The sequence below is a fragment of the Zootoca vivipara genome, chromosome 2 (genome assembly GCF_965207765.1).
Source record: "Zootoca vivipara chromosome 2, rZooViv2.hap1.1, whole genome shotgun sequence".
In the NCBI taxonomy this organism is placed as follows: domain Eukaryota; kingdom Metazoa; phylum Chordata; class Lepidosauria; order Squamata; family Lacertidae; genus Zootoca; species Zootoca vivipara.
The window spans coordinates 118,251,806-118,264,681 of NC_142584.1; the positions used below are offsets into that span (position 1 = coordinate 118,251,806).

At 42.0% G+C, this 12,876-nt stretch overlaps 1 protein-coding gene across 1 annotated transcript; it reads right to left on the minus strand.

Annotated features, from left to right (window-relative positions):
• Positions 1-87: 87 nt before the first annotated feature.
• LOC148687188 (vomeronasal type-2 receptor 26-like) lies at positions 88-12,244 on the minus strand. The gene is made up of 8 exons (XM_088662540.1): positions 12,024-12,244; positions 11,152-11,434; positions 8,913-9,722; positions 6,532-6,759; positions 5,439-5,565; positions 3,488-4,165; positions 1,093-1,383; positions 88-173 (listed from the first exon to the last, which is right to left on the minus strand). The coding sequence occupies exons 1-8, from the start codon at positions 12,242-12,244 to the stop codon at positions 88-90; spliced, it is 2,724 nt and encodes a 907-aa protein (XP_088518666.1).
• Positions 12,245-12,876: the final 632 nt, after the last annotated feature.

A 12,876-nucleotide genomic window follows, 5' to 3' on the forward strand; every position in this document is an offset into this window, starting at 1 on the left:
TTATAAGGAAAATGCGTATGCCATCCTTGTGAGGTAACTGGAGATGTACAATTTTTGTCAAAGGTGAGCTTTCCTAGAATGGGGTTGTCAATTCCTAGAATGAGGTTGGGTTTGCTCATATTTGGTGAATCGGAACTGGGCCTTGTCCGAAATGATTGGCTTCTCTTTGTTCTCTTATGGCAGAACAGAATTTAATTGGTTGTACTGTGTGGCAATGTATGGTCCAAGGTATAAAATGAATTGACGATCTATGTTCTGAGCCAGCATTTTGGGAAACCTATGCTGAGTCACTTTCTTGCATGCTTGCAATAAAGTATTTTTTTTTTAACTTTCAAACCAATTCCACGTTTCTGGAAGTTTTCTTCACCTTTGCAGCAGCTTCACAGTTTTGAATCCCGAGTTCTCTTGTTAGGATACAACACTCCCACTGGCTGAACCCAGCTCTCCTTTCGCTTGGTCTCCAACAACATGCAGAGGAATGAAGTAGGCTGAACAAAGGGCACAGTTTCAAACTGCTTGGGACAGACCCTGGAGAGGAGTAGCATTAGTGGGCATTGGGATGGTGGGGGCCTTCAGTCCTTACAACTACCTTACAGCAGAGAAGGGTTGCTGGGACCACTAGGCCAGACTGCTTCTGTTTCACTTGGAATAAAGAGTTAACTTTACTGACTTCTCTGTTGTTTTAATTGCAAAACTATAGGTCAATTTCATTATTAAATAACGATTATAAATTATTAATTGCTGACCTACACCTCACCCAAGCCCTGACATAGCTGGACTTTGGGGAGAGGGTTGTCTGTATCATGAAAAGCTTTTTTTTAAAAAAAATATCTTAAAGGCAGGTTACACTTTTAGAGTAGATTATTGCCTGTGTCACTTGGGAGAGTTGGTTTCTCTCTAGCACACTCTACACACACTGTGTTCCTGTCATTCTCACAGCAACAAGGAATTGAAAAACTACTGTCTGGGAAGAATGTGAGCCTCGCTCTTGTTGGCCGCTTCCCAACTCCTCTGGAACTCTTATACTGTGTGCAGAAGTGTTAATGACAATAGACAAATATATAATTTCTCCTGTGGAACCATCTCACATACCAGAGAATTCTAAGAAACCCTGAACTTGTTTGAAGACTTTAAAAAAAACTGTTTCAGCATCAGATTTGTACTTTTGTTTTATTGTTAAATATGCCTTTGTATTCAGATCAGGCCTGTATAGAATAATGTAGCACTTGGGAAGGAAGATGCAGCACAGAAGCCCAGCACTGGAGGCTAAGATAGAGAAGACCTGCACGGCTACCATATATTTCCTCTTGATACTCAGGTAGGTGGGCACAAAGGAGACCCAAACACTGCAGAAGACCAGCATGCTGAAGGTGATCAGCTTGGCTTCATTGAAGGACCCTGGAAACTTTCTAGCTACCGGTAGGAAAGCCACCATGAAGCAGATGGCAGAGAGGAAGCCCATGTAGCCGAGGACAGTGTAAAACATGGCAACAGACCCTTGGTTGCATTGCAGGACTATCTGTCTAGGTTGGGAGTGCATGTCAGAATCTGGGAATGGGGGAGAAATTCCCAACCATGTGGTGCAGATGACAACTTGGAGATTAGAGCAGGAAATGATAGTGGAGTTGGCCAATCTCTTCCCCAGGCATCTCCTCACCTTGTTCCCTGGCTTTGTGGCCATGAAGGCCAGCAGCACAGTGATGGTTTTAGCCTCTCACCTGCGCTAAATCTTGACTCAATCTGTCTCAGGGTCAGGAATTGTTCTCTGCATCCACTTCATTTTTCTGGCACAGTGGAATTAATAGCCTTATGCTGTTGTTGATCTTGGTGCTTAGGCAACCTCCAAAAATATCTCGAGCTTTTAGAAAAATACCTCACTGTGGTTTTGATAATTACAGGTTTTGCGTCGACAACTTTCTTGAGACTCAAATGGCAGAAGCAGAGCTGGAGAAAAACATGTTTGCAATATGCATCTCCAAAGTCTGACATGACTCAATACGGGTGGGTGGCGGTGGTGAGGGATTTGTCCCGAACTTTGGTCACAGGAACCTAAGAAGATCCTGGCAGCTGGATCAAACCAAAGTCCCATCTAGTCCAGCACCATGTGGGACTATTCCCAGTGGTGAATAATCCCTGGGAAGCTCACATTCAGGGCAAGAAATATAGGGCATGAGCATATAAGGCCCACAAAAAATAGGGATGGGAGCAAATATACATTATACTGAAGATTCAGTCAGGATCAAGAGTTTATGTCTGTGAGAGCTCAGATCTTTATTCAAAAACAATCATCTGCCCAAAACAATAGCAATCTCTCACCCTTCCTTACTCTGTGGTCCCTTAGGAGACTGCAGTTGAGAACATTGTGGAGGAAGAGGATGCTGAATAACCGATACAAACGGCTATGCTTTAAAGAAAGTTTAGGACCTCATTGTAAAAGGGCAGAGGGAACGCTCTTATGAAAAAGGAACATTAAAAAGCTTCCTTTGAAATGTAAAGTTTAATATTTATTCCTTAGGATTACCATTGTGCCCACATGACATAAATTTCGGAGAAACATGCCTTTTCTTCAAAATGTCAAGGTGCCATAAATAAAGCAAATGTGTTTGCATGGAACTAAAACTCATCCCTGGAGTAACTGATAAACAGGTACATTGCGGCAAACAGCAAGATCGTTGACCAACTTGATCTTCTTTGCCACTCTGGAGTCAAGAAATCGAGTTGTTCTATGGTCAGGTCACAAACAGAGTAAATCTGGAGGGCGCCTGGGAGGGATCTGGTAGTGCAGGTGCCCTGCAGTTAGAACTGCCCACAAAAGCAGTGTGGGGCCGGCCTATGCCCACTGCATCCCCCTTAGCCACCATCCACCTGGAGGGTGTCTGAGAAGGACGCAGTTGCTCTGGCAGTGCTCCCCACCCATGGGAGAAGAATCCCCTAGTGTGATCACAGACAGCAATATCCCTTAAAGCAGGCATCCCCAAACTGCGGCCCTCCAGATGTTTTGGCCTACAACTCCCATGATCCCTAGCTAAAAGGACCAGTGGCCGGGAAAGATGGGAATTGTAGTCCAAAACATCTGGAGGGCCGAAGTTTGGGGATGCCTGCCTTAAAGTCTGGTCTAAAACTGTGTAGGGATGTGATCCAGAGCTTCTTTTTCATCATTTGTGATTAATGAAAGGTAAAGAAATATGTATATTTAAGTATACATATTCCACACGACAACTGTGTGGTTTTCATTACAACTGTAGTGGGAAACAGGGGTCAAAACTGAATATGTGAAGAATTAGATGCCATTTTTAGCTTTAGCCGTCAGCTGTCCCTTTGTATTCAAATCGGGCCTTAGTATAATAATGTAGCACTTGGGAAGGAAGATGCAGCCCAGAAGCCCAGCACTAGAGGCTAAGATAGAGAAGACCTGCACGGCTACCATGTACTTCCCCTTGGTGCTCAGGTAGGTGGGCACAAAGGACACCCACACACTGCAGAAGACCAGCATTGAAGGATCCCGGAGGCTTCCTGGCCAGGAAAGCCACCGTGAAGCAGGTGGCAGCCAGGAAGCCCATGTAGCTGAGGGAGGCATAAAACATGGCAACAGTTCCTTCATTACATTTCAAAATTATCTCTCCAAGCTGGGAGTGCATGTCAGAGTCTGGGAATGGGGGAGAGATGCCCAGCCAGATGGTGCAGATGACAACTTGGACACTGGAGCAGGAAATGACAATGGAGTTGGCCAGACTCTTCCCCAGCCATCTCCTCACCTTGTTCCCTGGCTTTGTGGCTAGGAAGGCCAGCACCACAGTGATGGTTTTGGCCAACACAGAAGAGACAGCAAAGGAAAATATGATGCTGAAGGCTGTTTGTTGGATAAGGCAGGTCACTTTCCTTGGCCGGCCGATGAACAGGAAGGAGGACAAAAAAGAAAGCAGGAGGGAGATGAGGAGGATGTATGACAGGTCCCTGTTGTTGGCTTTGACTATTGGGGTTTCTTTATATTTAATGAAGATTCCGAAAATGAAGCCTGTGATTAAAGACAAGGAGATAGCAATGGAAGCCAGCAGGCTCCCCAAAGAGTCTTCATAGGCCAGCAATGTAATAACTTTGGGAACACATTGATCTCGGTCCATATTTGAGTGTTGATCTTCTGGACATTTGGTGCAATGTTCTGCATCTGAGGAGAAGAAAAAGGATGCCTTAGTATCGTTTAGTTATCTCCATAGCCTTCTGTGCTGTGTTACATATCTTTTTTATGTATTTCTTTTTTTAAAAAAATTAAAATAGCTTTTTAAAAGTTCAGATCAATACAATAAAATAAAAAATCACACAAATAACCATAACATCCAAAACTTACAAACAGAACAAGCAAAACAAATAAACAAACAAATTTATCCTCTCCCTCCATACGACTTCCACTTATCTTCATCTCAGGTTAATTAAACTAAACTAATTACTGCTTCCATTATCATAATAAACTTCTCTAATAATTCCTCATATGCACTTGATTTACAAACAGTACAGAATATTAGAAATAAATCCAGGTTTTTAATGTAGGGCAATGTTTCTTCGTATAATCTCCAAACTTCTCCCAACACTGCTGAAATTTTTGTTTACTGCACCCTCTGATCGAATTAGTTAACTTCCCTAGGTCTAGGTAGCTAAATAGTTTCTCCTGCCACTCGCTAATTTTTGGTATTTCCTGTTTTTTCCAGTATGTGGCAATCATTATTCTTGCAGCTGCTACTGCGTAAAGAAATATTTCTTCATCCTTTTTATTGATGCCTTCATCTAACATTCCTAATAGAAAATATTCAGGGTTCTTCTTTATATTATACGTCAATATTTTTTTTTACCTATCTTTTTAAAGATGCTGATGTCAGCAAGAATTTATAGTAGGAAATGAACAAAATTTCTTTGCTCAATACCTAATTTACTGTTTAACATTGTATCATCCATTGCCTCCAAGGAAATGGAGGTGTTGCACAAAGTTTCCCCCCATTTTTTTCTTCAAAATAATCATTTATTGTGATGGAGGAAATGCAGAGAGGCTCCACAGAGACAGTGTCTTCGCTGTACCGCTTTTGCCATATAGTAAAGACACATCTCTTTACTTTCATTGTGGATATTCAAGATATTTTTTTATTGTTGGGCCCATCTGAATTTATATGGTCCTGTTCCATGTGAACGGGTTTTATTTTATAGAAATATTTGGCCTCTGAAGGCACTGTAATTAACTCTCTATAATCATCAGCTTGTAGCCCACAGATTGCTTCCTTGAGATCATTTGTTTCAAACAACCTCTTTGAATTAATGAAGCTGATTAAAGATATAGAAGCCCCAAAAGGGTTAACATTAAAAAAACAACAACCTCAGAGTCTTTATAGAAAGTGAATGTTTTCCCTGTTGACATTCTCCCAAGCAATGCCCTCTCCCTTGGAGTCACCCACCTTCCTGAGTGGATATTGTCCCTTCCACACACGCATCACAAGCATAGCAGCAAACCTGCTCCCCTTCTGGAACCACTTTGGCATATCCAGGTTGACAGCTTTTGGTACATCTGGAGCAAGGCACAGTCTAATCATAAAGAGAAGATGGAGCATTAAAGAAAACGTGTTAGGAGTATTTGTGTCTACGGGATTTATATGAAGTTTGGAATTAGAGTTTGCAAAAGACTCAACAGGACCTTAGTTCTCACTGACCCTAGGCATTTTTTTTCAGGGAAGCAATTTGCAGTAGAAAGGCATGGCTGGGAGACCCCTTTGGTGTCCTTCCTTGTTTGTTCCAATATTTATATTCAAAACATATATAAAAAACATAATAAAGCATTAAAAATGATGAAAAAGTATTACTTTATGCAACAGCAGCGGCAAGAAATTTGGTTGCCCCATATTGGAAAAAACAAGAAATACCCGAAATTAGCGAATGGGAGGTGAAATTATTTGGCTATTTGGATATGGCAAAATTAACAAATTCAATCAGAGGCGGTACCAAACAGAAATTTCATCAAAGCTGGGAGAAATTCGGAGATTATATGAAAAGGCATTGTCCCACACTAAAAACCTGGATCTGTTTCTAATAATCTGTATTGTTAACATAATTATGTTCATGAGAGGAATAATCAAGGAAGTATATCAAGATGTATTATTTGAAGGTTTGTAATTTATGATTTGTGGATTTTATGTTTTTATGTTTTTTGATTATTTTCAATAAAGTTTATATTATTTATATAAAAAAGCATTAAACATTAAAAAAACTTCCCTATACAGGGCTGCCTTCATGTCTTCTACAAGTTGTATAGTTACTTATCCCCTTGGTTGGGCAAGTCACATAACTCCATACCATCCAACATTTCTCTGATGAAAATAGGGCCGTCCTAAGGAAAAGAGGGGCATTCTGAAATCAAATCAGGAACTGGGACAGTTTCTGTAAATCCAGGACTGTCCCTGGAAAATAGGGACACTTGGAGGGTCTTGTGCTTTTGGAATTATTCAGCAAATGATTTGAGCTTACCACATGTCACATCAATAAAGTTTCCTCTACCTTGTTAAACCATTTGGGCCACACTATGGCTTCCAAGTTAATAGTGAACTTTATCTCAGTAGAAGTCTCTCTCTCTATACTCCCAATTTTCACTCTAACACGAGACTTATTAGGAAACATCACCCAATTCTCAATATCATACTTGGCTGGCAGCTCCCCATTCTCATCCAAATACAGGCTCCCCATGGAAGTATTCAGAAACTGGACCTCTCTTAGGAAAGAGTGCAGCTGGAATGACAAGGAAAGGCCCAGTACAAAAAAAGTATGAAACCCTATTGAGTATCTCAGCCCTACACATTTTGAGCTCCTATGAATTGGGGCCAGTGTGCATCTCATCTGTTCTGATAAGCCCTTATAGGCATTCCATTTTATTTATTTAACCATTCAAAGACTACCTTTTATATAGAACAGGCATCGGCAACCTCCGACCCATGGGCCGGAGGTGGCCCACAGAGGTTATTTATCCACCCCATGAGCTGCCCGGTCACCAAGCCACCCACTCGGCAAGTCCCCGCGCCCCACCGCGCTAAAACGGCACGGGGACTCACCAAGTGGTGCCAAAAATGGCATCTCTGCATGTGCCTGATGAAACAGTGTCTGGGCATGCCCAGATGCCAAAAATCGCTTCTGCACATGTCAGGGCATGCACCGGAAGTGATTTCCGGTGCTCCGAAAATGGGCAGCGCAGCACTGGAAATCGCTTCTGTGCCTGTCTGACCCACGGACCAACGTCAGTGGAAATGATCCTGCCCACGGCCGCAATACATTGCGGACGCGTGATATAGAATAACAAAGTGCTGTACAAAATAAGATCAATACAAGAAAGGCTTGATTTCCACAGATATTAAAAAATGCTATAAAAACACTATAAAATGTATTCCAACACAATTTAGCATTGACTTCGGATAGTAGATCTACAGTCAGTATTACACCTCAGTGCATGGGAAGCCTTTCTGAATAGCTTTGTTAGAAGTAGCGGGTGAGACACCATTACCCCGACACCCTCTGTATCTCTGTAGAAGTTATTCCATGGTATGGGAGCCACTACAGAGAAGACCCTCGCAGGTCTACTCACAGCCAAGAGCAGCATATGAGAGGGATCTGTGGTTGTATTAAGCATCCCTCTGCCTGGTGCAAATACGTGAAAGGAAGGGAAACTTTTACACTTGCATACTTCCATGTGAAATGGAACATTGATCACTAGATCACGTGGAAGCCTGAAGATATGAAATCTCTCCCTTCCCTTCAGACAGCAGCAGCTCTTGGTAGAACTTGCACAACTCCACAAGGGAGGACGCAGTTAAATTTATCATTTAAATAAAACTATGTGTGCATTCTAGAAACAGTTGAAGGTCATTTTGTTCCAAAAAGATGTTACAGAAAGATGAAAGGTTCTCTGCTTTTCATGCTATTTTTACATTGTTGCATTGTGTTTTATTCTATCCACAGCTGTTTTGTAATGTTAAACCACCTTGAGGATTTTTTTTTGGGGGGGGAGGCACAGTGTTATATAAGGCTTTTAATAGAAAAGTGCTATTTTCTAGAGCAGGCATCCCCAAACTGTGGCCCTCCTGAGTGGAGATGGTCCCATTGGGGCATTGAACACAAGCATAGCAGCAAAACGGTTTTCCTTCTTGAATCACTTTGACGTATCCAGAAGAGCAGCTTTTGCTGCACCTTGAATGTGGAAGTGTCTAACCATAAAATGAACGAAGATCTAATAAGAAGTGTTAGGGATGGGTGAATAAGCCACAGAACTGAGTAAGAGGCAAAGAAAATACACAATCACTCCTCGTTTTAATAGAAAATTGCTCTAGCGTCTCCCCCACAGAAGAAGGGTCCTTGTGGATTAGACCAGAGGTCCCTCTGGTCCAGCATTATATTCTCAGAATGGGAAACCACCTATCCTTGAAATGTTGTAAATGCATTCTCTAAACCAGGCATCCCCAAACTGCGGCCCTCCAGATGTTTTGGCCTACAACTCCCATGATCCTTAGCTAACAGGACCAGTGGTCAGGGATGATGGGAATTGTAGTCCAAAACATATGGAGGGCTGAAGTTTGGGGATGCCTGTTCTAGAGCCATAGCTATGGGCTGGGGGAATAGACAGGGGGTTTTTTGCCCCAGCTGAAGCTTCCAGGGGGTTGCCATGTGGCTCCTAACCTGTGCATGTGTGTATGCAAATACACATGGAAGTGTGCCAAACTGGGTCTTTGACCCAAGTGAAATAAAGCCTAGTTTCACCCCTGCCAGAAAGGGCAGAAATGTTTACCTTCCCCATGGGCCTTACTAATTAGATTTTCCTCCAAAATGGAGATGGGTAAATTTCATTCTGGAGTTGGGACAATGGTTTGCAGTTTGCAAAAGGGGAAAGGGAATACCTGCCATGGCTGCAGCCTTTGATGTTCCAACCTGTCTCTTCCACCCACCATCAACATGGATTTTGATCTGGCTGAATATGTGGCCTTTAAGGCCTGAACCACAGCTTGGATACTGAAGTAAGTGATGTAGCTGTCTTGAGACAGGGCTCTCTCCAGCTCCTCTTGGGGCAGCGTCTCCAGTTTCTCCTTCTCTCTGCATCTTGTCCGACCTTTTACAGCCAACGTGTGCTTTGAATATGAGCAACGGAATGCTTTATTGATAAACTGCCCAAGAAGAGAGGATTCTGGTCCATAGTATTGATATTTTCTCCTTATTTGGGGCTTCATTATAAAGGACAAAGAGCCATGGATGTAGTGGAAGTAATTTGGAGGAGCAGACAAATTCACATTAATGTCCTGAAAACTTGTCGAGATCCAGACTTTTGCTCCAATTTCTTTCTCAAACTTTTCTTGAATTTTCATGATTGGATTCCATCCCAAGCGAGTGATTTCGTAGTAAACAAATACATTGACTTGTTTCCATATGGCAACTGGTTTACTCAGGCTGAACATTTCAAGCTGATTGTTTTCTGGTATTCGTTTTTTTAAGGCAATGCAAATTCCACTGTTGATAGTCAGAGATGTCAGGCCACTCACAAACCTTTCTCCATTGTCATTGTCTGGAAAAATGAGGCCGACCCAGGTCCATCTGAAATGCAGGAGCAACTTGGCAATCCCCTGGTACTGAATGTCTTCTTTGGGGATCATCCGGTAGACAAAAGGGAACTGGGCTTTATTATTATGAAGCTGACGTGTAAAGCCACAACTGACCTTGTGAGGAAAGGAAGGAAAAAGTGTGTGATTGCCAATCAAAATAGGGAAGAGATGTTTATTTACCTGAAATGATTAAACAACTGTGCTGGCAGGAGCTGATGGGAATTTTGGTCTGAAATATCTGGAGGGTGCCAGGTTGGCAGAAGCAAAAAAAAAGGTTCCTGGATCTAGTTCCGTATTATGCTATAGCTAAAGATTCCCCACTTTGTGATGCTCCTTCTGGACCCTCATGAAGAGTAAGTGGAATTCTATGCTGTCAAAGTTGTCCTCTACAAAAAAAAAAAAATCCTTCCAATAGCACCTTAGAGACCAACTAAGTTTGTTGTTGTTGTTTAGTCGTTTAGTCGTGTTTCGTTTTTAACAGTTTTTTACAGAAAAGAAAACACAGCACTTTAACACAACAAATACAAACAAAAATAACAAAAGAAAACATTATAAGAATAACAAAACAAACATTCACAAGAACTAATGTTTCCTATTCCGAATTTGAGTAAGATGTCTGAGTGGTTTGAGGGCGGGGTGTCCCAGCTGTGTATCGCTTGGTAACGAATTGATGGGTCTATGGACCGTAATAAAGATTGTTGTTGTTAACAAAACAAAACAACAACACAAAAATCCAGAGACTATAATCCTTTCCCCTTAACATTATTAGAGGGGACTTCCTCGAGTTCCCTCTATCTGCGGTTCATTTCTCATTCATCTTTAGCAATTTCCAATTCATTATTTAAAACTCTTTACAATTTCAATTCTCTCATACATCAACTATACCATTTTCCAACTATACCCAGTAGAAAGGATTCTGGTTTCTTAACAAATGTCTTTTTCAACACTCTCTTTAATTCATTATGAATCTTCTCTTCGTGACCCCATGGACCAGAGCACACCAGGCACTCCTGTCTTGCACTGCCTCCCGCAGTTTGGTCAGACTCATGTTTGTAGCTTTGAGAACACTGTCCAACCATCTCGTCCTCTGCCGTCCCCTTCTCCTTGTGCCCTCCATCATTCCCAACATCTTTTCCAATGAATCTTCTCTTCTCATGAGGTGGCCAAAGTATTGGAGCCTCAGCTTCACGATCTGTCCTTCCAGTGAGCACTCAGGGCTGATTTCCTTAAGAATGGATAAGTTTGATCTTCTTGCAGTCCACGGGACTCTCAAGAGTCCCCTCCAGCACCATAATTCAAAAGCATCCATTCTTCGGCGATCAGCCTTCTTTATGGTCCAGCTCTCACTTCCATACATCACTACTGGCAAAACCATAGCTTTAACTATGCATGCACACGAAAGCTCATACCTATGACAAACTTAGTTGGTCTCTAAGGTGCTACTGGAAGAATTTTTGTTTGTTTGTTTCGACTACGTCAGACCAACACGGCTACCTACCTGTAAAAAGTTGTCCTCTTTCCTTCTATGCACACAACTTCATACCTGTGGGATTTTGTAGATGCCTGACATGTCCGAAATTTCTTTTGAGATGGCAGAATCAGCCCCTTCGAGAACAGCCAGAAGTCCATTCCTTTTTCCACAGCTGTAGTTTGGGATGTTGTTTGTGCCAAGGTCCAACATTGCATTGGAAGTCGTCCTTCTATCAAAATAGTTCTCATAGACATTGTAGCCCAGAGTGATGTTGGGTAGGATCCTGGGATCCTGGTTGATCTCCTGGACGGTGAACAAGAAGAATAAGATGTACCAGTAGTAGGAAGTTTTTGAACTGCAATAAAGAAATCAAAAGGTGTCAAACCACTATTTACCATTTAATGAAAACCAACGTTGTCTTCAAATCATGGTTTGTAGATCCAGTATGCAATTATTATTATTATTATTATTATTATTATTATTATTATTATTCATAGTATTATATATTTATACGCCACCTTTACCCCTAATGGGACTCAGGACAGCTTACAGATAAATAAAATGAAAGAAATAAAATCCAGGCTTTTCAGAAATTCCCTATGTTTCATGCCACCCTCACTCTCCTCATGCAGGTGGGACATTTTAATCCCCAAGCAGGTGCCTTAATTCAATGCATTATTTTGATCTCCAGCAAGAGTCCTTTGCATTCTTCTGTTGCCATTTTCAGCAGGCAGCACAACAGCTTAGCTAGAGCAGCATTTGAGCCAGGAAGAGCCAGGGAACAAGAACATAGGGCAGGTGTGCCAGCAGGGCAAATGATTGGCAGCTATAATTCAGCAATTGCTAGAGGATCACAGGCTCCCAGACCTGAAATAATAGCCATTTCTCTGATATATACAAACCTTTGAAGTGATGGTGACATTCATCTGCATAGATTTACTTACACTAGAAGCTTCAGTGAGGGGGTCTGGGAAAAGTTGTATGGCCACTGTTTATAAATATTTCTTGGAGATATAATCCCATTAAGGAAGAAGTCACCAGGCCGGTAGAAATTGAATGCTTCATTTTTTTCCTTGATCAGATTCAAGGAGCATGTTGCCTTCAGTTTCCCGCATACTTCATGGGGGATTAGCAGCAGCAGCAGCAGCAGCAGCAGGACTATCATTCTACCACTGTGGTTGCTTTCACCTCCAGAGACAGTTAAGCAGAAGAAGTGAAAAACTCTTGCAAGACCAAAGCTGGTGTGGTTTCACCAATATGCCTGCTTGTTCAGCTATGGCTTCAGAGCCACTAAACCCCAGACAGGAATATACCCCACTTCCCCTATAGGGAAATATTGAGTCAATCTGTCTCTGACACTTTCCAAAAAAACCACAGCGCAGCAAATAACCACTTGCTTCTATTCTTTCTGATGCTTTGGGAAGTTGCAGAAACACCTTTGGCAAGAACAAATCACTATGATTTGGATAATTATAAAGCAAAGAAGTGTCATCTCTGCAATATTCTGGAGTCTCTTGGTGACTTGAGGGGCAGATGCAGAGCTGGAGAATAAAAAACATATTTGCAAAAAGTCACAGATGTGACTCCAAAGTTTGAGGTATGATCCAGCATGCCTCTTAGTTGTCTCTCAGCAAAGTTTAGGCCAAACTCCACCCACCCCCAACAGACACATAGACTCATAGAATTGGAAGGGATCCTGAGGGTCATCTAGTGCCATTCCCACATTGCTTCAGGTCCTAGTCTCCAGGGCAGGCGAAAGCAAGCTCGCTCCATCTTCCATGGGACAGCCCTTTAGAT